The sequence below is a fragment of the Camellia sinensis genome, chromosome 4 (assembly GCF_055761805.1).
Source record: "Camellia sinensis isolate YWXY chromosome 4, ASM5576180v1, whole genome shotgun sequence".
In the NCBI taxonomy this organism is placed as follows: domain Eukaryota; kingdom Viridiplantae; phylum Streptophyta; class Magnoliopsida; order Ericales; family Theaceae; genus Camellia; species Camellia sinensis.
Window position 1 is genome coordinate 22,127,172 of NC_138964.1, and position 22,822 is coordinate 22,149,993.

Consider the following 22,822-nt stretch of genomic DNA (forward strand, 5'->3'; position numbering starts at 1 on the left):
AGAAGACAAATGAGAGGACAGTGGAGAAAATCGAGGGCCTCTGTATCATCAGGCACCGCACCACAGTTGTGGACTTTACAGAGACATTGCTTTCGATGCTTCGGGAGAAGACGAAGAAGAAAATGGAGAAGAAGAAAAAGGGAGGTGCTCGACGCCTCATCAGAGGGAAAAAAAAAAATTATGAAAACGATTCGCCCATTGGGAAATGATGGCATGATTAATTAAGAATGACTTAAACAACTAAAAGGAGGGAAGGGCGAAAACTAAAAAGGCAAATTAGTTTAACAACCATTTAGTATAAAAAGCATACTAGTTCATAAAGTTGTGATTAAGACAAGAAATTAGATATTATGAAAATTTGGAATTAAAAGCTAAAGATCCAACCAAAGACCAAAAAGAATAGTAGGAAATAAATATATCAAAGTGCATAGTGAAAATGAAAAGATATTTCTATAAATCAATTTCGTTCGAGGACAAAATTTTTAAAAGAAGGGACGATTGTGACACCTCGAATAATACCATTTACAGAAATTATACAATAATCTATATTTAATACCTTAAGCTAAATTAATTACTTCATAGTATAAAATAGTTAAATTGATACTTGAAAAAGAATATTTGATTTATAATTGTGTGTGCTAAAATATAATTTAATTAGGGGTTATTGTGTTTTACCAAAAAATTGGAAATGTGTGAATTCTTTAGGAGCCATATGGTTGGCATGGTTTAGAGGCATGTGGATGGCATGGGTTTGAAGCCATGTGTTGACTTGAACTCACCCATAAATAGCTGAGTTTGAAGTAAAGGAAATATGGGAAAAACAAACAAGCAAGCAATAAGAGGGAAGAGAGAGTTAAAAGTTAGGGGTTAATATTGAGATGAGTTTTGTTATTATTTGAGCTATCATAAATTGTTTTATGTAAAATCAATTTTGCAAATTATATTAGTTTTTAAAGTATGTTATTTGTTAAATGAGCCATATTTGCATAAAAAGGGAAACTCATGGATAAAACTGTTATTTAGATGTGTTTTTGAGCAACTGTTTTGAAAGTATTACTATGAGGTCTCATGCCTTGGGGACTTAAATAACCATTGATCCTGAGTGAAGTCACTGTTGTGACCCTGTGATATGCTGTGATGGTCTCATGTCTTGGGAAACTTAAATAAACATTGGCCCTATGTGAAGTCACTATTGTGATATATTGTAATGGTCCCATGCCTTGAGACTTAAATAATCATTAGCCCTGTGTGAGGGCCCTGTTGTGACCCTAATAGTCACTTTGTGACCCTGTGATGTACCGTAGTTATGATTATTTTGCTTATACAAATTTTATACTGTAAATCTGTTTTTATAAAATGATTTATATCAAAATATTGTCTGTTTAACCTAAATGATTATGCATGGTGATTTTATACCCTTATACTCTCCATATAATATTTCTCATCCTGCCATATGCTTAGAGTTGTTAAACACTTTCAGGTGATGAGATCTAAGTTGGAAGTAGTAGGACCAATGCGTGGGGTAGGCACAAGACATTTTTTTATCATAGTCTAGCTTTTGCAATGTAATTATTAATTTAGTACCTTTTATTTTATTCTGCTACATTATTAATTTAGTATCACCTCAACGATGAAATTTGTCCAAAATCTGCTAACTAGGACCATGAAAATTCCATGGATTGTGCTTAGAATTGCATTTTCTATCAACCCACAAAATTTTACACAATTCTGAACCCGACCCATTTTTTTCGTTGCTTGTCCATTTACTACAAGACTTGGATGGCCATGCATGCTACATCAAGCAATGTTAAAGATCGAAAGTTCAGACACAGAAAAATATAATAAAAAAAAAAGTATGTAATTTAAATTTATTCTAAATCTGAGTTTCACCATATAAGAGTTGAATATAGACTATACTCTTTTTTTCAATAGTTTTCTTTTATATATCTAAATTCTTAATTTCTAACAATACTGGTCCATATGCTTCCTAAGACTTGGATTAAATTGTTTTGATTGTGTATGGTATGGAGGCCCTTTATCTCGAAGGGTGGTGGGGAGTGCATGAAGACCATGGAGTCAAGTCTAGCTCTTAATTTCCTATTAATAATTGAGAGTTAATTGACTTTGATCCCATTTGGCATTTTTATGAAGTCATTGAAGTGAATTACAAGTCCAACTTTGAATTGCTTGATGTTGTTGTCATTTATTTTTAGCCTTTGATTGAACAAGATGGCTTTGTTTTCCTTTCAAGTTCATAAATAATCCGATCGAACCTGATGAATCCAATGAAAATCTGGACCCAATTGATCAAGATGAGGATGAAGAAGAGAAACACAGTCTCTTAGAGCTGAAGCCGAAGAAACCTTGCAGTTGGCCAAGAAATCACAGATTGATTTTTATGGCAGAGAAGATATCATCCTTAAGGATTTCATTGAGATCGAGCTGAGCAATAAAGTCAAACTTAGCAAAAACTCAAAAACAAAGAAATGAAGAACTTGGTTTAAAAAAATGGAGAATGAGCAGGAGAGAGCTAGTGGGGATCAATCGTGAGGATAGAAAATTGGTGGGAGGCTAGAATTACAATTATTATTTTCAAAGTTAGTGGAGAGGTTAGTGGTTCTCTAAGGGATTGCCATCAATTAAAGGAAATTAAGGGATGAAATTGAAAGAAATACAAAAGGAGTATTTTAGTCTTTATATAAAATAAAAAAATTTCTTTAATCTTAATAACTTTAAAAGCATTTACTATTTTCTATACAAATAGCAATAATTATACTTCATTTAATACTTTTTTAATTTATACTCTTAAAGGAACATATTAACAAAAGTCTTTAACTAAAATAGTGTATAGACAAATAAGGTGTTAATTGAACGTTTGACCCATTTGACATTTTTATTAAGTCATGATAGACTGACTCAAGTATACCTCACTGGACTCCATTTGGCATTTTTATGAAATCAGGGTCTCGGAGACTGATTGTGGAGTCAAGTCCACCTCGCTTGACCCTCCAGAAAGTCATTGAAGTGAATTACAAGCCATGGCTCTCCTTCTAAGTTTCTCCACAAATTTCAAGTGCTAACTGTTGTCATTGAAGTTTTGATTGAAAAAAGGGCTTAGCTACCTCACTTGCATAATTTTCCTAGCCTTATTTTCTCAAACTTATCAATCCCACTTTGCCTGTCTTCAAGGGGTAAGTGCTGTTACTGTGGTTATAGTAACATTATTATTTTAAATAATAAAGAAGTAATTTTTTAGGACCATATTAAAAAATTATTCCCAACGGTTAGATCTAGATAAGGGAAAAAATAGCATTAAAGGAAAAAATGCAACTTTAATTAGTAATGAATAAAGTCGGTTAATGAGATAATTTTATCAAAATATGAAATCATTTTTGTAATTTTATTTATCATTGAAATTAATTCTACTTATTATACAATTTGACCGTATTTATTAAGAGATAAAACTGTGTTGATCATAAAATGTGATTGTTAGCACTACTCAGAAATTTCTATTGCCACTCAAGAAATTCCATGGGTGTGAACATTAAAAAGCTTGTTGATTAAATGCAGGCCTGCCAGAATTTGTAAACCTAGTTTAAGGTGTAGGAATTGTTGAATATTTTTGACTTCTAACACAGAGAAATGACTGTGTATGGCTAATAGGAACTACCACTGGTTTGGATCTTACCCCAATGAAAAGATCTTGATCTTGGGAAAAAAAATGGTTCCACTTTTATAGCCTTGTTGTTGATATGTGAGAATCCAACCCGAATTGTACCTATGTAGAGGAGTTTGTGATCTTAATCCTATCATGTTTGCCATTTCGTTGACTATATCCGGGATCAAGCTACCCGATTAGCTCGCAGGAGTCCAGGGGGTAGCACCCCATGGCGGGTTCGAGGCAACGCCTAGGCAGGGTCGAGATCGCGATTCTATTTACTATAAATCTGCGATTAATTCAGTTTTTAAGGTACAACTTCCAGATCTTCTTCTTGTGTATTAGAGTTTTCATCTAGAGCTTCTTTACTTGTTTCCTTTGATATCTGTGAAAATTTATATCATGAATTAAGTGGATTATATCAAAGGGCCTATTTATTTTGTTTTATTCACAAAAAAGAGAGTTATTCTTCGATGGATTCTGTGAAATTTAGACTTGAAACTTTGGTGGATTCCAAAGTGGCTCATCGTCATGGTGTAGACACCCCATTTTTTACTGTCCTCAAGACTTGGACGTCATCACTTGTGCATTTGATGATTATGGTTGTATGTGTTCGTTTTGAGTACCCAAAGTCTTCGGCGGAACGCCCTGTCTTTGAGCCTTTAGACTTTGTCCTTTTTGTGCCTTGTTTTGGATCAAAACTTGGTGTCTGAAACTTGTGGTGACCTGTCGGCCACCACCAGAGGCTGTCGGCCATGGCCCTTGGTTGTCGGCCATTGGTGTGGCCAGTCGACCACCGGTCTCTTTTTCCAGATATTTTAGATATTTGTTGACAGTTGTGCTAGCTGTTAGCACATTGAACTACATCTCCCTACATGTGTATGGTAGGATGTTTTTCTATATATAGAGGGGTTCCTCTCCCATTTTGGACGGTTAGAAAATTTAGAGCAAATCTCTCTCTCTCTCTCTCTCTCTCTCTTACAATTTTGTGCCTAACTGCTTGTTTTCTCTACACTTTTGCATACACATCCTAAATCAAATCCTCTTGCCTTTGAGCTGAGGTTACTTGGGACCCTATTTGAGCTCTTGAAGGTGGTTTTAGCTTGGTTTTGTGCCTAGAATTACCCTTTGCTTCAAGAGGTAGTTTACTTGCCTTGTTTACTTTGTTTTGCAAGCTTGTTTTACCATCTTTTCTTACTGTTTTGGGGCTAGTTTTGAACTGAGAAAAGCTCTGTTTTTGTGGCGTAAAAGTGCTGGTTTGAGCCTTTTTTTAGTTAGGGAGTGGTTCACCCATCTTGCTTATTAGCTTATAAAGTTTTTGTGCCTTTATTCATCACTTTCAAATTAAATTTTTTTGGGCCTTTTAACCACTGAATTTCAGAGGTTTTCAGTGGCAAAAAACTTATTTTGAGGTCCAAATTTGGAGGGGTTAGCCTCCCCTCCTTGTGTCTTGTTTGCATACCTAGTTAGCTTCACATGTTAGCATGTTTTTCTAGCTTAACTTAGCTCAAGTTCAGCATGTCTTAGCCTCTAAAATAACCTATTTTAGCTTTGTTTTGGGCTAGTTAGTTCATTTGAGTCTTGTTTTGCATAGTTGTGGTGTAACTGCTTTCACTAGCTTAGTGTTTTAAAGCTTTGACCATCATTGGTTTGAGTTGATTGCATGTTTTAGTTCTTTTTCTCACTTCATTTCAGCACTTATAATCTCTGCAATCTCCCTTATTTCTTCACTTTTTGGTTTTGCTTTGAAAGTGATTTCAAACCACTTGTTTGCCTAAGTATGAAATGGAGGTGCTACACCTAATGGTTTAATCCCTTAGGGGGTTCATTACCAACAGTGTAATGTCTCTTTCATGCCCAGAGCAACTTGGGGTTTGAGTCCTCTTTCCATTAGAGGACACTCACTAATGGACTTAATGGATTAATGAATGATTTGGTAATTAAAATGAGTCAACAAAATTGGCAAGTTAAAGAGGCAAGATAAGCATCTCTTTGTGTTGCATTGTATGTGTTCAAATCGGATGTTAATTTGAACACAAGGTGAATGGGACATTTCACATGAAATGTGCCATTCTCCTAGGTCTCCATTGCCCTTGATCATCCATGATAGAGTAATGGACATTTTGGTCTTGTTTTGCATTTATTAAAATTGCACAATTGGTTTCACAAGCCATCATGCAATGAAATTGCTTGATTGATGGTTTGTGAACCAAAGCTTGTCCCACCTTTAATTTTCCCATGAAAAGGAGAGGCAAAGTGTGCAAACAACCCTTGAGAAATACACTGTTTTGCTTTGTTTTGCTCTTTGTTGCAACAAGGAAGTTCAAACCAATAGTGACCGACAGCCATCACCAATGGCCGACTGACCACCAATGGTAGCCGACCGGCCACCATTGGTAGCCGATCGGTCCTCTGTCGGCCATCCATGAAATTTGCATAGTGTATTGGTAAGGTGGAGCCGAGGTGTTCTGGAAGTGGATAGCTTTGTTGGTGTTCATATGTGCAAACAGAGGCTTTCAGTAGCAAGGTAGTGGCTTTTTGGGTGAAGAATCGAACACGCATGCATCCCTTGCTTCCCGGCATTAGCTAATTGGTTTAATTAGCAATAGATCAAATATGTGTTGTAATTAATTAGTTGTAGCTAATTAAGTATTGTAAATAATTAATTAGTTTAACTAGTTATTCGATTTCGGTTTGTAATAATTAGTTAACTAGAATAGTTAATTAGTTTCAAGTTTTGTATTAGTTAGCTTAGTTTAGCTTCGCATAGTTAGTTAGCTATTATTCATTCGGACACTCCTTCGCAAGGGCGTAAAGTTGTAATAAGTGTGCGTGCGTGTGTGTATGTCTTCCAACCCCATGTCTTTCTCTCTTTTATTTAATCGATTTCAATGGTTAGATTAGGGACATGTTTTAATTAGCATATCGCATGCTTGCATCCATTCATTTGTCTTGTATGCACCGAGGCTCGGCGCATCATTCAAACTGCATTACCATTTCAATATCGTCTTTGAATACGTGTTAACCGCATGTTATCAAATCGATTCATATGCCATATTAATAGCCGAGCCTATTAATTGCATATTGTATGTGTTGCATTAGGCATCTTAACATAGTTAGGATCATACATCTCTCTAACTAGTTTCTGTTTTGGCTTGGAGTATTCGGTGAGTTTTTACGCTTTAGCATACTTGCATAAATGTAAACGTTGCCATGAGGTTATATGCTTAAATGCTAAACTGCTTGAATGCCTGTGGATGAAGGCTTGTTGTTCAAATTGGAACGATTCAACGAATGTATATTTTAAGCCCACTTTGTTGAGTGGCAAATCATGTTTAAGCCCACTATGTTTGGTGGCAAATCCGCGATCTTTAAGCCCACTTGAGGTGGCAAATTCAAACCATTTTTTGTAAACAAACATGAGTTGAATTGTTTCAAATTGAGCAAACTAGTCTATATTTGCTTGTGCGCATCACATAGTAAAGCTAGCTTAATAACCAGAACAAGAGCACATAACGTTTATAAAAAAGTCATATCATGATTAGTAGAGGCCGATTTTTGATCGGGTGAGCGGGGGTGCTCAATTCGTGACCTTCCCCTCTCGTACCTAAGCTCCTGAGTCAAGGCAACTTTGGTGATGACGGACATGTGGCATTCGGCACGAGTCAGGGTTTCCAAAATTTTTCTAAAAAAAAAAAAATATTTAGGTGGCAACTCTGTATCTGGCAAAGCAATCCAATTTTGGCATTTTTGATTCAAAATCAATTTTCCAAAATGATTTGCCAAATTTGGACTCTTTGGTGTTTATCAGTTTCACATTGCACTTGTGAGATTAGATTCAGAACCACAGGAGTCCGAACTGTAAGACTTCATTTTAAACCTTCCGAAAGGGGGCGCGAAAAAGTCGAGCTACACATGGATTTGACATCAGCGTTATGGATTCAACGTTAAATAAGACAATTCTGAGGTGAAGACGGTGGTAGAAGAGGCACATTGGGGTCAGTTCAATTTGAGCGTAGATTTGCTAGGTAATTGAGAGTACACTTGTGTAATTCTTTTTTGTCTTCTTAGTGAATTGTTTTGTGGCTTTGGCCCGTGATTTTTTTTATCACAATTGGAGGAGCTCCAATTGTGGTTTTTCCACGTTAAATTGTTGTGTCGATTCGTCTTTGATTGTTTGATTAGGATTGTTATTTACTGGTTAAAATTAATATATAATCATAAATAAACATCTCGGGGATTTTTAGATTTTTCAATTGGTATCAGAGCAGGTTGCTCTATTTTTTTTTTTTTTTAATCCATTGGGGCGAGATCGTGTTTGATTTTTGTTAATGGATTCAAATTGTGAGGGAAATTCCATGGCTCGACCACCATTACTTGATGGATCTAATTATTCTTTTTGGAAAGCTCGGATGAGATCATTTTTAAAATCTATTGATGAAAAAGTTTGGCAATCTATCATGTGTGGGTGGACCGAACCGACGATTACCATTAATGGAGTAACTTTCCCCAAACCAATTGATAAGTGGGACACAACTGATTACCAAAATAGTAACTGGAATAGTATAGCTACCAATTCTCTCTTTTGTGCCATCACACTAGAAGAGTTTAGTTGTATTTGCAATTGTAAAGTCGCAAAAGAGGTTTTGGATATCTTACAAACTATTCATGAGGGCACTCCTTCTGTTAAACGCTCAAAACTTCAAAGGCTCACGTCTAGTTTTGAAAACCTTTCAATGAAAAATAATGAGACCTTTGATGAATTTTATGCGAAGTTGAGTGACATTGTAAATTCCAGCTTCAATTTAGGTGAAAAAAATACCAGAATCCAAGATTGTGGAAAAATTTTTGAGGTCCTTACCGGATTGGTTCCAACCAAAAGTTACGGCTATTGAGGAGGCTCAAGATATTGACAACCTCAAGCTAGATCATTTGGTTGGAAATCTCCAAACTTATGAGGTACATATGAATTTCAAAAAGAAAAAAAAAATGATATTGTCTTTAGTAGTGCTCATAGAGTTGGAAATGATTCTGATGTGGATGGTGAGATAGATTCCAAGATTACAGATGCTTTTGTAAAACAATTTAAAAATACTTGTCTGAAAAAAAAAAAATCCTAATCTTTTGGAATCAACTTATAAATCCAAAGGCAAAGATAAACTCAAAATTAATTCTATAACCAAGAAGGAGAAAGGAAAGATACAAGGGAACTCTGAAAGAGTTCAATGCTATGAATGCCAAGGATTTGGCCACTTTGCTAAAGAATGCTCTAATCGTTTGAGGAAGAAGAAAGTTGTCACCATCACTTGGGATGATGAATTAGAGTTTGATAAAGATGAAAGTGACAACGAAGCACAAGGCGAAGAAGGGCATGAACAATTTCCTACTTTCATGGCGGTTTCTGAAATTGAAGGACAAGTAGAGTATCCGAAGAGACTGGTTGAGAATGTACTGATGATGAATCCTCGGGGATTGATGATGAAGAGCTTAAGCAAGCTTATGAAAAGCTGTATAAGGAATCTCTTAACTTATCTAAATTGAATGACAAACTCACTATCAAACTCAAAGCCTATGAAAGTGAGAATGCCAAATTAAAGAAGGAGATTTTTGAGGCTAGGAATGATGCCATCAAGATTTCTAGTGATTGACAAGCTCTTTGTGCAAAACTCTTGACTTGTGAGACAAGAAGGAATGAACTATCGCAAATCTATGCAACATATGAAGAAAAGATTGAAACTCTCAAGATGTCTCAAGTTGCCTTGGAAGAGCTAGTTAGCAAGAAAGACAAAGAGCTCAAGTGTGCTATGGATACCATTAGACTTTGGAACAAAGGATCAAAGACTTTGGACAATATCGTTGGGTCTCAACAAATGTGTTGTGACAAAAGTAGCATTGGCTTTTGTGGTGACAAAGAGAAAAAATGGAGTGCATCTACATCTCATGATACAAGAACTCAAGGAAAGGAAGAACAAAAAATTCAACATGAGGATGGACTTCTCAATCTTCCTAGAGTTAGTAAGGCCAAAGAAAAGAAGATACACCCTATTTTTATTTGTCGTCATTGTGGTATGTATGGTCATATTTGCCCTTATTGTTATGAGTTGCATGAGAGAATGTCTCATAGAGATGAAAGAAATTCCAACATCTCGTGGGATAAGAGACACTTCATTGGTGGTAATGAGATTAAGAGTCATATTAGACCTCGTTATTTTGATTTGCTTGAGACCAAACATGAACAGAGGTCATGTTTGCCTAGACCTAGGAATAGGAAGTTGGAAACCAAGTCGAGACGGGTTCCCATTGAAGAGGAAGGGAACCACAATGTCAAGACACCACCCAAGAACCGCAATTCTCACAACCTTGTTCATACTAAAGCGGTTTGGGTGAGAAAACTTGACTTATGTTAATTTGTTTATTTGTTTTAGTTTTATTTTTTCTTTTTGCTTTTGGGTTTTGTTTGTTTTTTTCTTTTTGGGTCTTTTAGTGTGTGCTTGTTCTTTTTTTTTTTTGCCTTGCTTTGTTTTCAAAAAAATAAAAAATAAAAAAAAATCCTAAAAGATTTTCTTAGTATGGTTTTATAAGCTTGAAATTTTTGAGAAGTTCTTGGTGTATATTGGAATTGATGAGAATATCCATTACATATTAATATGTGTGTATTTTCTGTGGTCATTACTTATTTCAGAGTGTGTGTTTTTTGATTAGTATGTCTCATTCTGTACACTCTTAGATTAGCAAATATCGGATTCTTCTACCTTAGTGATCTTTTTTCTCTATGGACTTCTAGCATTGTGTCTTTTGCTTCCTAGAGGAATTGACTTATACTAGCATATCATGGGTAATGTTGAGTCTCTTAACCACCTTCTATCTTTTTGCATCTCCACAGCTCTCCCCTGAGTTCTTTGCAGTCAAGGCATGAGGAAAAGGTTACCTCAGAGTCACCAACCAGGCTATCCTTATTGTATCCATGCTTCTCTGGTTCGGTTTCCATACTCTTGAGTGTGAAAGCCGCTAATGAGTGTGCAAAAGAAAGAAAGAAAATTAAAAAAAAAAAAAGATTCATTAATTGAGGAGGAGCCTCCGCTTTTACTCAACAAATACCCCTTGATTCCTAGTGGTTTGACTTTCCTTAGTTGTGTTTAGATTCTCTTGTCGGAGGTCAAGCTATCAGATCACTACTAGGATTTGAATCTAGTGTTTGTCGAACTCACGAGTCACACACACTTTTATCATAGGATCTATGCTTTTCACATAATACTTCACTTTCTTTTATGAGGAATCTTTTACAGGCTATGCACATTATGTTTTCAAGTAATTGTGTTTCTTGGATAATCTTGTGCAGTTTAAGGTGCAACTCTGAAATTCCTTGCTTGCTTCACCAGATTTTTTTTTTTTTTGTCTTTTTCTTCTTGTTCATTGTTTTCAGTGTTTGTGATTTTTTTTTAGTGAGGGGGAGTTTGGTTTATCATTGCAAGGATTTTTTTTAATATGAAATTATATTGATTGGTTTGGTAAGGGAGATTGGCATTAGTTGGTTTGCATGTTGCTATGCACTGCTTATTTATTACTTACTTCTCACTTGCTATTAATTTTTACATCATCTTGTTCCTACTTGTGTGGTTTATGATCTTGCTTTAGTTGATTGAGCTTTCTTTGTCAATTCATGACAAAAAATGGGAGAATTTTGGATGGGAATATTTTTTTGAGAGTGTTGTTTTTTGTTTCTTGTGTGGATTTTCATCTATTCATGCTGCATGTTCTTAAAATCTCCAAGTTTTATCTATTCATATTTCAATCTCATACTTCAAGATAATCTTGTCATATATCTATTGCTTTTTCATATACTCTTGTAGCACTAATAGTTGTTTTGCAAATTGTGACCTTGAGAAACAAGTTTGTTTTTTTTTTTGGCTGTAATGGGTTGGGGTGAGTAGGATTTTATTTGCTAGGTGTGTTTTGTCACGGAATTGCCAAAGAGAGAGATTGTCAGGTTTTTGTAATTGGTAATCTCATTTGACAAAACTTCTTTTAGTTATAATTTTATTTGATCTTTTATTTTAGTGAGGCTACGAGTATTTAAATGCGAATTCAACTCAAATTGTGCCTATGCAGAGGAGTTTTTTATCTTAATCCTATCATGTTTACCATTTCCCTGACTACGTCGGAGATCGAGTTGCCCGATCAGCTTACGAGGGTCTAGGGGGCAGCGCCCCATGGTGGGTCTTGGGCAACGCCCAGGCAGGGTCGAAATCACGATTTTGTTTACTATAAATCTGCGATTAATTCAGTTTCTAAGGTATGGCTTCCAAATCTTCTTCTTGGGTATTAAGATTTTCATTTGGAGCTTCTTTGTTTGTTTCCTTTGATAACTGTGAAAGTTTATATCATGAATTGAGTGGATTATATCAAAGGGTCAGTTTATTTTGTTTTATTCACAAAAGAGAGAGAGTTGTTCTTCAGTGGATTCCGTGGAATTTGGGCCTAAAACTTTGGTGAATTTTGGAGTGGGTCATCATTGTGGATTCGACATCGGCATTATGGATTCAACATTGGACAAGACAATTTCAAGGTGAAGACGGTGGTGGAAGAGGCATATTGGGGTCAGTTTAATTTGGGCGTGGGTTTGCAAGGTAATTGAGAGTACACTTGTTTAATTCTTTTTTGTCTTCTTAGTGGATTGTTTTGTGGCTTTGGCCCGTGATTTTTTATCACAATTGGAGGTGCTGCAATTGCGGTTTTTTCACATTAAATTGTTGTGTCGATTCGTCTTTGATTGTTTGATTGAGATTGTTATTTACTAGTTAAAATTGATACTTAATCACAAATAAACATTTCGGGAATTTTTAGATTTTTCATAGATGACCAAGGTATTTGGTAAAATATTAGTTGTTTTGATTAATTTCTTTATAATTATCTTCAAACAGGAAAGTCAATTATAAGTATCCATGTAGATAGTGATATAACATGGTAATAAGAATCAATGATATATAATATTTCTCATATTTTATACAGAGTATGACTCTGAAGGACGAGTCTCAACAAGTGGTGATATATATAGCTATGACATGATGCTTTTGGAGACATTCACAGGAAAGAAACCCACAGAGGAAATGTTCTCTACAGAGATCAATTTTAGGCAATGGTAAGCACATCACTTCCCAACAACATTATGGAAATAGTAGATGGTGGTTTATTGAGGATGCAAACTCGCAGTGATATGGTTGCCTAACAAAGCATTCTTCTTGCTATTTTAGAGTTGGGTTTGGAGTGCACCAGTGAATTACCTGTGGAGAGGAGTGACATTAAGAAGTTCCTTGGCAAGCTGAACAAGATCAAAAAGCAATTCCTGCAAATCCAAAGTATTTGACATGCACATTGGACGGAACATGGTTCAATTAATCCTCTGTTTCAACTGTTGCCCTTTCAAACATTTATCAAAATATTTCTCTTGGTGATTTTGTTAGTTTTTTATTTTTATTTATTGAAGTGAGGTGATTGTTAAAATAAAATATTTTTATGATTTGTAATAATATTGTCAGACTTTATATAATTTCAGTTGGATTTTAATTTTAGGGCTCGTTTGGCTAAAGATTTTTGGCAAAAAAAAGTACAAAAAGACAAAATTGGCTATATAAGCCAATAAAACAAAATGTCAAATCCAAACCATAATCATTACATTTTTTTCTCTCACAAAAGTTAAAAAAGCCAAACCAAACGAGGCTGAAAAAGCCAATGCCAAACGAAGACTTAATTTTTTTTATTTTTATTTTTTGATCTAAAAGTCCAAATGTGGCTTTGCTTGGTAACTATTTCGTTTTCAGTTTATATTTATAAAAATTTAAAAAATTGTCATAAAAACTTGCTTGATAATTTTTTTGGTTTATAAATGGTTGTCTCAATTTATAAATTTGAAAAAAAAAGTAAACTCAAAAAATGAGTTTACGTTGGTTTTAAATAATTTTTTTTTTTTTTTTGGACTAAGAAATTTATTTTTTCAAATAATTTTTTTCAATTAATTTTTTTTTTCCAATTAATTTGTTATAATTATTTTTTTTTTCATTTATAATGTGTATGATCCCATTGTCATAAATATAAATATTTTAGGCCTAAACAAACATATTTTTTAGTTTATGCTTTTAAAATTTTTCAAACATTTTGTTCAAACTAAACGCGTTTATAGTTTATGTTTTACTAAAAATAAACAAAAACCAATTTATAAAAATTTTGTAAACATAAACCGAAAACCTAAACGTTACCAAACACTACTCTGTTTTGAGTTTTTAAATTTTGTATTTGAGTTTTAAATTCGTGAATATATATTTTTATTGTTGTGAACTTTTTAAATATTTCTGTCAATTTCTTTCTTTCTTTTTTTCTTAAAAACTTTTTATATTTACATAATTTAAATAACACTTAAAAAGTATAAAATTTGTGAAAAATCTTTTTAAAAATTCGCTAAATACTATAAAATATAAAAGAATACAAAAATCCAGTAAAATTTTGTATTACTAATTTTTTTAAGAGTTTTCTCAAATGTTGTACTTTTTAAGTATATCTAAATTAGATACATCTAAAAAAATTGACTAAAATATTTAAAAAGTTCACTAAAAAAATGAATTGAAAACTAAAAAAGTGTTTATAAAAATTCAAAACCAAATAGAATAAATGATTTTGTTTATGATTTTTAGCCACCTAATTTAATTATATTGTATCGCAACAGATGATAAATTAAATAGGTTATAATTATCAAATCAATCTAATTTTTTGTATAAATAAACACAAAGTGTGACAAAATAAACGGTTTGAATTAATGAAACGGTACTCATAATAAACTCCACTAACCAAAACAATGCCCTCCTGGACTGAAGAGAATCCACCTCCTCAATTTGGAACACTTTTTCACTGTTGATAGCATTTTTAAATCAATAAAATATCAAGTTAAGACATCACATAGATTTGCCCAGAATCATTAAATAATTTTTTATAAATATGGAGAAAATTGTATTCATGGAATGGCGATTGAAGAGTCAAGGTAAAAGTGTCCTTTTTAAGTAACACATGCTTGATGTTCGGTAACGTTTAGGTTTTTAGTTTATATATACAAAAATTTTATAAATTGGTTTTTGTTTATTTTTTGTTTATTTTTAAAAAAACATAAACTACAAACGCGTTTGGTAATTGACAAAATGTTTAAAAAAATTAAAAAATATAAAAAAAAGTGAGAAATGGCAAGTGGTGGCAAGTGGCGGTGGAAAGTGGTGATGGTGGGTGGGTGGGTGGGTGGGTGACGGTAGCGGGTGGTAGCGAGTGGGTGGTGGCAGGTGGTCGGTGGTGGTGGCAGGTGGGTGGCGGATGGCGGGTGGTGGCAGGTGGGTGGTGGTAGCGGGTAGTGGTGGTGGGTGGGTGGTAGCGGGTAGTGGTGGTGGGTGGGTGGGTGGGTGGGTGGGTGGCGGTGGCGGTGGCGGGTGGTGGTGGCAGGTGGGTTGCAGATGGCGGGTGGTGGTGGGTGGTGGCGAGTGGGTGGTGGGTGGTGATGGTGGGTGGGTGTGTGGGTGACGGTGGTGGGTGGTAGCGAGTAGGTGGTGGTGGTGATGGTGGTGATGGGTGGTGGGTGGTGGGTGGCAGATGACGGGTAGGTAGCGGGTGGTGGTAGTGGTGGTGGTGGTGGGTGGGTGACGATGGCGGGTGGTAGGTAGTAGCGAGTGGGTGGTGGTGGTGGGTGGTGGGTGGTGGTGGCAGGTGGGTGGCGGGTAGGTGATGGTGGTGGTGGCGGCGGTGGTGGGTGGTGGGTGGTGGGTGGTGGGTGGTGGTGGTGGTGAGTGGCTGGTGGTAGCAGGTGGGTGGTGAGTGGTGGTGGCAAGTAGGTGGCGGGTGGTGGTGGCGGGCGGTGGATGGTAGTGGCGGGTGGTGGGTGGATGGCAGGTGGGTGGTGGGTGATGGTGGTGGTGGCGAGGGGTGGGTGGTGGTGGCGAGTGGGGTGACAGGTGGGTGGTGACTGGTGGGTGGTGGTGGTGGGTGGTGGGTGGTGGTGGCAGGTGGGTGGTGAGTGGTGGTGGCAGGTGGTGGTGGGGGGTGGGTGGTGGTGGCGGAAGACGGTGGTGGAAAATGGTGGCCGGTGATGGCTAGTGTTGGGTGGTAAAAAAAAAAAAAAACTCAAAACTCAAAACGGAAACACATTTTTTGTGTTTTCATTTTTTGGCCAAATTTATAAACTGAGACCACTGATTTATAAATCAAAAATTTTACCAAACAAGTTTTTATTTCAGTTTTTTAAACTTTTGTAAATATAAACAGAAAACTAAAAACGTAAGTGTTACCAAACGGCACAGTGTTTAGTTTAATTTTTTAAAAGAATAAAGATTGGGACCTCCTTTCCCCCACCCCCTTGGACCCCCTTTCTTTTTTGATTGGTCACTTTTTCTTTTTTCTTTTTTTCTTCTCCTCCAATCACCACCCGCCACGTGTGTGTGAGGGTGGTGGGGGTTGAAGTTTGAGGGGGTCTAAATCACTGCTGTTTTTATTTATTTTTAGTGATTCTTTTCTTATTTTAGCTAAATTGTTTTACTTTTTAGATCTATCTAATCTTAATGTATTTAAAAATTAAAAAAAAATGCCAAAATATGATATAAAAATCAATAAAACAAATTAAAACTGAAAACTTAAACTAAACAAAACTATAATTTTTTGACGTGCCATTAACGGCTCCTGTTTACATTGTTAACATTTTATTTTATATAATCTGATCGTATTTAATAATTAGTGGACATCACCCAATAAGAATCTACGCCTATTAAAAATTCATTGCTTTGAGAAGTTGAAATCATTTTGTTTGGTAAAAATTTTTAATAACAGTTTTTGAATTGGATAAACTACCAATAGGTCATAATAGTTGAACGTAATTCCCATCAAATTTTATTGAAAATAAGTCTTGGTAAAATTGTTGTTAAAAATAATTTTTTTGTGACAATTTTTTATATATGTCGCTAAAAATTAATAATTAGTGACTTTTTTTGTCATGATTTTTATAAATTGTCGCTAAAACTAACAATTAATGATATTTTTTTATGACAAATTTTTCCCATAGAACCTATTAAACAATAAGTCCACTTATTAAGATTTACATGTAAGTACCCCTTTTGAATTTTTTTAAGAAAATTCCTTTTACTTTTAAATTCACTTATTCTAGATATAATTAAAAAATAAAATAACAGATCGACCTAATTTTTTTTGCGACAAATATGATAAATTAAATAGGCTACAATTAACAGATAGACCTAATATTTTTGTGTGAATGAAATACATAAAATGCCCAACAAAATAAACAGTTCGGATCATCAAAATAGGATGAGAATCATGGGCCCAGATAGTGCCCTTCAATCCAAATTTTGGACTTGAAGGCATTCTCCTCGCTATATATATTATTTTTGGGTTTGGTTTATTTCAAATTAATCATCTTAACCTGAAAAAATGTTTGCACTTGTTAGGCCTAGTTTAGGTCCTATTTCGGTGATTAAGTCGTTTATATTTTAGGACTCGTTGAGTAAAATATTTATTTAAAAAATCAAAATGAACAGACATGGGTAATTATATGTATGAATCAAAATGACTATTCTTTAAATTATATTTATAATCCATTTTTGTAAAATAAATATGATTCAAACATATGGGTACCAATATTTAATCATTTTAATTTTTTGTATGAAAATTTTACTCAATAAGCCATAAAAAGTAAACGATTCACATTACCAAAATTGGTAAAAAATCATCTTTTTTTTTTTTTTTTTTTTTTGTGATGAATTTCAATGAAAGAATAAAATCTGTATTGAATTCTTCAAGTCTTTGCAATGATACATCCCTTAAATATATACACTACCATAACCATCTAACTTGACTCTAGTTCAAACTAATTCTAAACTCGTACAATCTAACTATAGTTAGTTATTGACGAATAGATTACATGGAAAACTCTATATATAATGTATGGATACGACTATGATTGTACATTTTCACAAGCTTAAGCTTAAGCATTCTCTCTCTCTCTCTCAATCATGTCCGCGAGGAGGCTGTACAATGCTACTCTTATGGGAGCTCTGGCACTGTTAGTGCACTTATGCATGGTTGATTTGGCCATTTGTTCCTCGAACTTCACAGACCAATTAGCTCTCCTCAGCTTCAAATCATCCATCAAAAATGATCCCAACAATGTGTTGAGTAACTGGACGAAAGAAACCAATTTTTGTGGCTGGGCGGGGGTCTTATGCAGCCGACGTAGGCAAAGAGTCACAAGCTTGAAGCTTCGCAACATGGGTCTCGAAGGCACCATATCTCCTCATGTCGGTAATCTTTCTTTCCTTCAACTACTCGATCTTAGCAACAATAGCTTCTACGGTCATCTGACAAATGAAATAGGCCATTTGCGTCGCCTAAAAACCCTTTATTTATTTCGTAATATGTTAGAAGGAAACATCCCATTGGGTTTACACCACTGTCAAAGGCTTGAAGTGATATCTCTTGCTGGTAATAAATTTAGTGGTAGAATTCCGAAAGAATTGAGCACCATGCCCTCTCTACGCTTCCTTGCTCTCGGACGAAACAAACTTATAGGTACTATTCCACCTTCCTTTGGCAACATTTCAAGCTTAGAAGTGCTTGGGCTAGAAATGAATCACATTTATGGAAACGTTCCAACTGAATTGGCACAACTTCCAAATTTGAATCTAATTGACCTTGCAGTCAATTATCTCACAGGTCCAATACCTCCTGCAATTTTTAACAAGACTTCAATGGTTCAAATTGGCTTGAATTTTAATGCCTTTCCTGGAAACCTTCCAACAAATAATGGCATTTTCCTTCCTAATCTTGAATTCCTCTTTTTGGATCACAATCAACTAACTGGAAACATCCCTTCATCTCTCTCCAATTCTTCTAAGCTCGCTGTGCTATTTCTAGGTGCCAACTTGTTTACTGGACCAGTACCAAGACATTTAGGCGATCTAAAGCACCTAGAACATTTGGTTTTAACTCGAAATCAACTGACAAATGAACCAGGAAGTATTGAACTTAGTTTTCTCACAGATTTGACAAATTGTACTTCCTTGGTGGTGTTGTCAATGAAACAAAATAAATTGAGTGGCACCCTACCCAATTCTGTTGGAAATCTTTCAAACTCTTTGAAAATGCTTTCTGTTTCTGAAAATCAACTAATTGGTACAATTCCTAAAGAGATTGGTTCTTTGAGGAATTTGACTCTACTTTCATTGGCTGCCAATAATCTGAATGGAAACATCCCCTCAACTCTTGGAGAAATTAAAAGCTTGCAAAGGTTGTATCTTGGCGGAAACAACTTTCATGGATCAATTCCAAATGAGATTTGCCTTTTGAGCAACTTAGGGGAACTTTATGCAGAGCAAAATAAGTTATCTGGATCAATCCCAAGTTGCATTGAAAATCTTAGAGGTTTGCAGGTGATGAAGCTTTGTCAAAATAAATTGACCTTTATACCGTCGAGTTTATGGAACCTTGAAACTTTAAGGCTCTTGAATCTTTCGTTCAATTCATTAGGTGGAAGCCTAGATCCAAACATAAGGCCATCGAGAGTGTTGGAAATCATGGATTTATCTTGGAATCAAATCTCAGGAAGCATTTCGAGAGTTATTGGGTCATTTCAAAGCCTAACTTCTTTGAACCTGTCTAGGAATTCATTCTCGGGACCCATTCCCAACACAATGGGTAATTTGATAACATTGGATTTCTTGGATCTTTCACACAACAATCTATCTGGACAGATACCTAAGTCTCTTGAGGCACTTTCACATATCCAATACATGAATTTCTCTTGCAATAAGTTGGCTGGGGAGATTCCAAATGAAGGGCCGTTCATGAACCTCACATCACGGTCTTTCATGGAGAATGAAGCACTTTGTGGGAATCCTATTTTGAAAGTGCCACCATGTGCAAGCAATAGTTCTGAGAAGTCGATGATTAAAATTAATCTTCGATACATTCTTCCTATCATTGTATTGATGCTAATCTTTTCTATTGGTGTGTATATTGTGAAAAGAAATCATGGAAACAATGTCCAAAGTCAAAATCTGATAGATTTATATGCAACAACGGAACACATAATGATTTCATATCTAGAGCTTCAACGAGCCACAGATGGCTTCTGCGAAGCCAACTTGCTTGGAGTAGGAAGCTATGGCTCGGTATACAAAGGTGCACTTTCAGATGGGACAATTGTCGCTGTTAAGGTTTTAAATTTGCAACTTGAAGGAGCTTTCAGAAGTTTTGATGTAGAATGTAAAGTGTTGCGAACAACTCGACATAGAAATCTCGTTGGAGTTATAACGACATGCTCTAATCCTGAGCTAAGAGCATTGGTTTTGCAATATATGTCTAATGGAAGCCTTGAAATGTGGTTGTATTCTCAAAACTCCTGCCTTAATCTCCTTCAAAGAATTGGCATCATGATTGATGTAGCATTAGCTCTGGAATATCTCCATTATGGTCAATTAGAGCCTGTGGTTCATTGTGATTTGAAGCCAAGCAATGTCCTTCTAGATGAAGACATGGTTGCACATGTTGCTGACTTCGGCATTGCAAAAATTTTAGCTGAAAACAAGACTGCAACACAAACCAGGACTTTAGGTACCATCGGCTATATTGCTCCAGGTAAATGTTTTAATTACCTTTATTTACTTTATGTTTCTCATTTGATAGACTTGTTACAAATCAATTTTCTATGTATTTATTATTAATTTGTTTGGCATCCATGTCTTGAATGTAAATTTTATGTTTTAAGTTCGCCGAAGAAATACCGTAGATGGCTTTTGTGTAGGTGTCAATATATTGCTTTCATCAAGAACATATTGTCAAGTTGAGATAGGTTCAGGCTTTTCAATGCAACTTTAATGTTGAACCGCATGCCTAATATTGACACTAAGTATAGATTAATTAGATTACTACGTTAAAGGATTATCTAGCCAAAAAGAAAACAAGGAAGAAAATACGAGGCAATGAATCATTTTAGAATAAAATACACTAAGGCCATGTTTGATTTACAAGACTAATAGTGAAGGTATTAATAATTCGATTAAATTAGTGTGATATTCACTATCCAATTGAATTAGTAGGATAAATTATCCCCCTATCCATTGTTTGATTTGCATTGGATAAATATATGAAGATAAAAGAGTCTTTTTATTTTATTTCTCAACTCAGGATATATAATCCCACTCTTACCCCATTATTAATAATCCTACTAATTTGTTGGACTTATTATCCATTGGATTAATAATCCTAAAACAAAATTTCAAAACAAACAAAGAATTATTGGGCTACGAATTAATAATTCCAAATTCCAATCCCATTCTTTAACCATGTCAATCAAATATGCCCTAAACTCCTAAAATATATGTTCTGTCATGTTATTTTCATCGCCCGAGTTTTAACTTTATCAATTTTATTCCTAAAATTTTCAATTTGAAACAAATTGGTTTAATTTCAAAGGGATTGTTTAAATCATTAAAATAGTAATAACTACAATTATAATCCTCAAAGAGTGTTTCATGTCACTTATTTTCCAAAAGTCTTGCTTTGGTCACTTAAACACTAAATTAAGAAGACAAAGCACAGCCTTACAATGCTATTGGATAAAGTTGATAAATTTAAAACTTTAGAGACTCAAGTGATATGACACACATACTATTGGTACCATAGATGAATTTATATTATTATTTTGTTAATGTTTAGACCATAGGGTGAAATTGGAGAACTTTGACTCAAATTTAAAAAAACTTTATCGACAAAAATTCAAATTTGGTATATTAAAGTGACACAAAATGCATATTTTATGGATCATAGGTGTGTATGTTATCCATCATTTTAACCAATTTTGAAATAAAATATTTTGCCTAATTGAGTTACCTCCTTAAAATGCTATATATTATCTATTTTTTTTACCGTTTTATATGACCAGGATACTTGATAAGATATTAGTTATTTCCATTAATTTTTTTTGTAATTATCTTCAAACAAGGAAGTCAATTATAAGTATCAATATAGATGGCAATATAAAATGGTAATAAAGATCAGTGATATATAACAATTTTCATATTTTATACAGAATATGGCTCCGAAGGACGAGTCTCAACAAATGGTGATATATATAGCTATGGTGTGATGCTTTTGGAAACATTCACAAGAAAGAAACCCACAGATGAAATGTTCTCTGCAGAGATCAATTTAAGGCAATGGGTGAGCACATCACTTCCCAACAAAATTATGGAAATAGTGGACGATGGTTTATTGAGGATGCAAAATGGCAGTGACGTGGTTACCTCACAAAGCATTCTTCTTGCTATTTTAGAGTTGGGATTAGAGTGCACCAGTGATATACCTGCAGAGAGGAGTGACATTAAAAAGGTTCTTGTCAAGCTGAACAAGATCAGAAAGCAACTCCTTCACATCCAAAGTATTTGACATGTTGATGCAGAGTGTTTGGTCATAGAGTTTTCTAGAACTCATGGATAAACATAGCAAAGGCAAAAGGCACTAGTAGATGTGAGTTAGTACTTGCTCGGAATGATGTGGAATTTAGTCGAAACACTGAAAATGACGTCACAATCAATATCCATATATTTGCCATGGCGTACAACGGATTTCGGTCAAATTCTAATATTTGGGTCTCTAATTTCACGACTTGATTTTAAAAATAATTGATTCGTTAATTCCTTGGTGTAAATGAATCCGTTCGAGGTTAGGTTTTTCCCAAAATATTTTATTCTAGTTTAGATTTGAGATTAACTCAAATCTTTCTATTTTTGGTAATTTTCATATATCTTTGATTTAGGCTTCATTAGTGAGTATTACCTTAGCTTATCTCCTATTGTATTGGGGCTTCTTCCCTATAAATAATGATAGTGAGTCTAAGGGCAGGGCATCTTATTTTGAGATAAATAATATATTTCAAGAGAGAGTATCTCTTTTATGAAATTTGTAGTTAATCTTTGTATTTGAGTTTCATCTCATTATTCTACCTTGTATCACATGCACATACACTTGCAATATTATGTGTATGTATCCTACTACAAAATTTCGTAATATCAACTGCAAAATATATAATCTCACCACAAATTGGCATAACAAAAAATTTCGTAACCAAACCAC

General features: G+C 34.8%; 1 protein-coding gene across 1 annotated transcript; it reads left to right on the plus strand.

Annotated features, from left to right (window-relative positions):
- Nucleotides 1-17,689: 17,689 nt before the first annotated feature.
- Nucleotides 17,690-22,620, plus strand: LOC114273982 (uncharacterized). The gene is made up of 2 exons (XM_082922854.1): nucleotides 17,690-20,326; nucleotides 21,780-22,620. The coding sequence occupies exons 1-2, from the start codon at nucleotides 17,704-17,706 to the stop codon at nucleotides 22,133-22,135; spliced, it is 2,979 nt and encodes a 992-aa protein (XP_082778980.1). The 5' UTR covers nucleotides 17,690-17,703; the 3' UTR covers nucleotides 22,136-22,620.
- The last annotated feature ends 202 nt before the right edge of the window (nucleotides 22,621-22,822 follow it).

Bases quoted from the DNA above. Each gene is read 5' to 3' on its own strand.
- LOC114273982 (XM_082922854.1), top strand. From the start codon at position 17,704: ATGTCCGCGAGGAGGCTGTACAATGCTACTCTTATGGGAGCTCTGGCA. The intron at 20,327-21,779 runs GTAAATGTTTTA...TATTTTATACAG, and splicing joins CATCGGCTATATTGCTCCAG to AATATGGCTCCGAAGGACGA.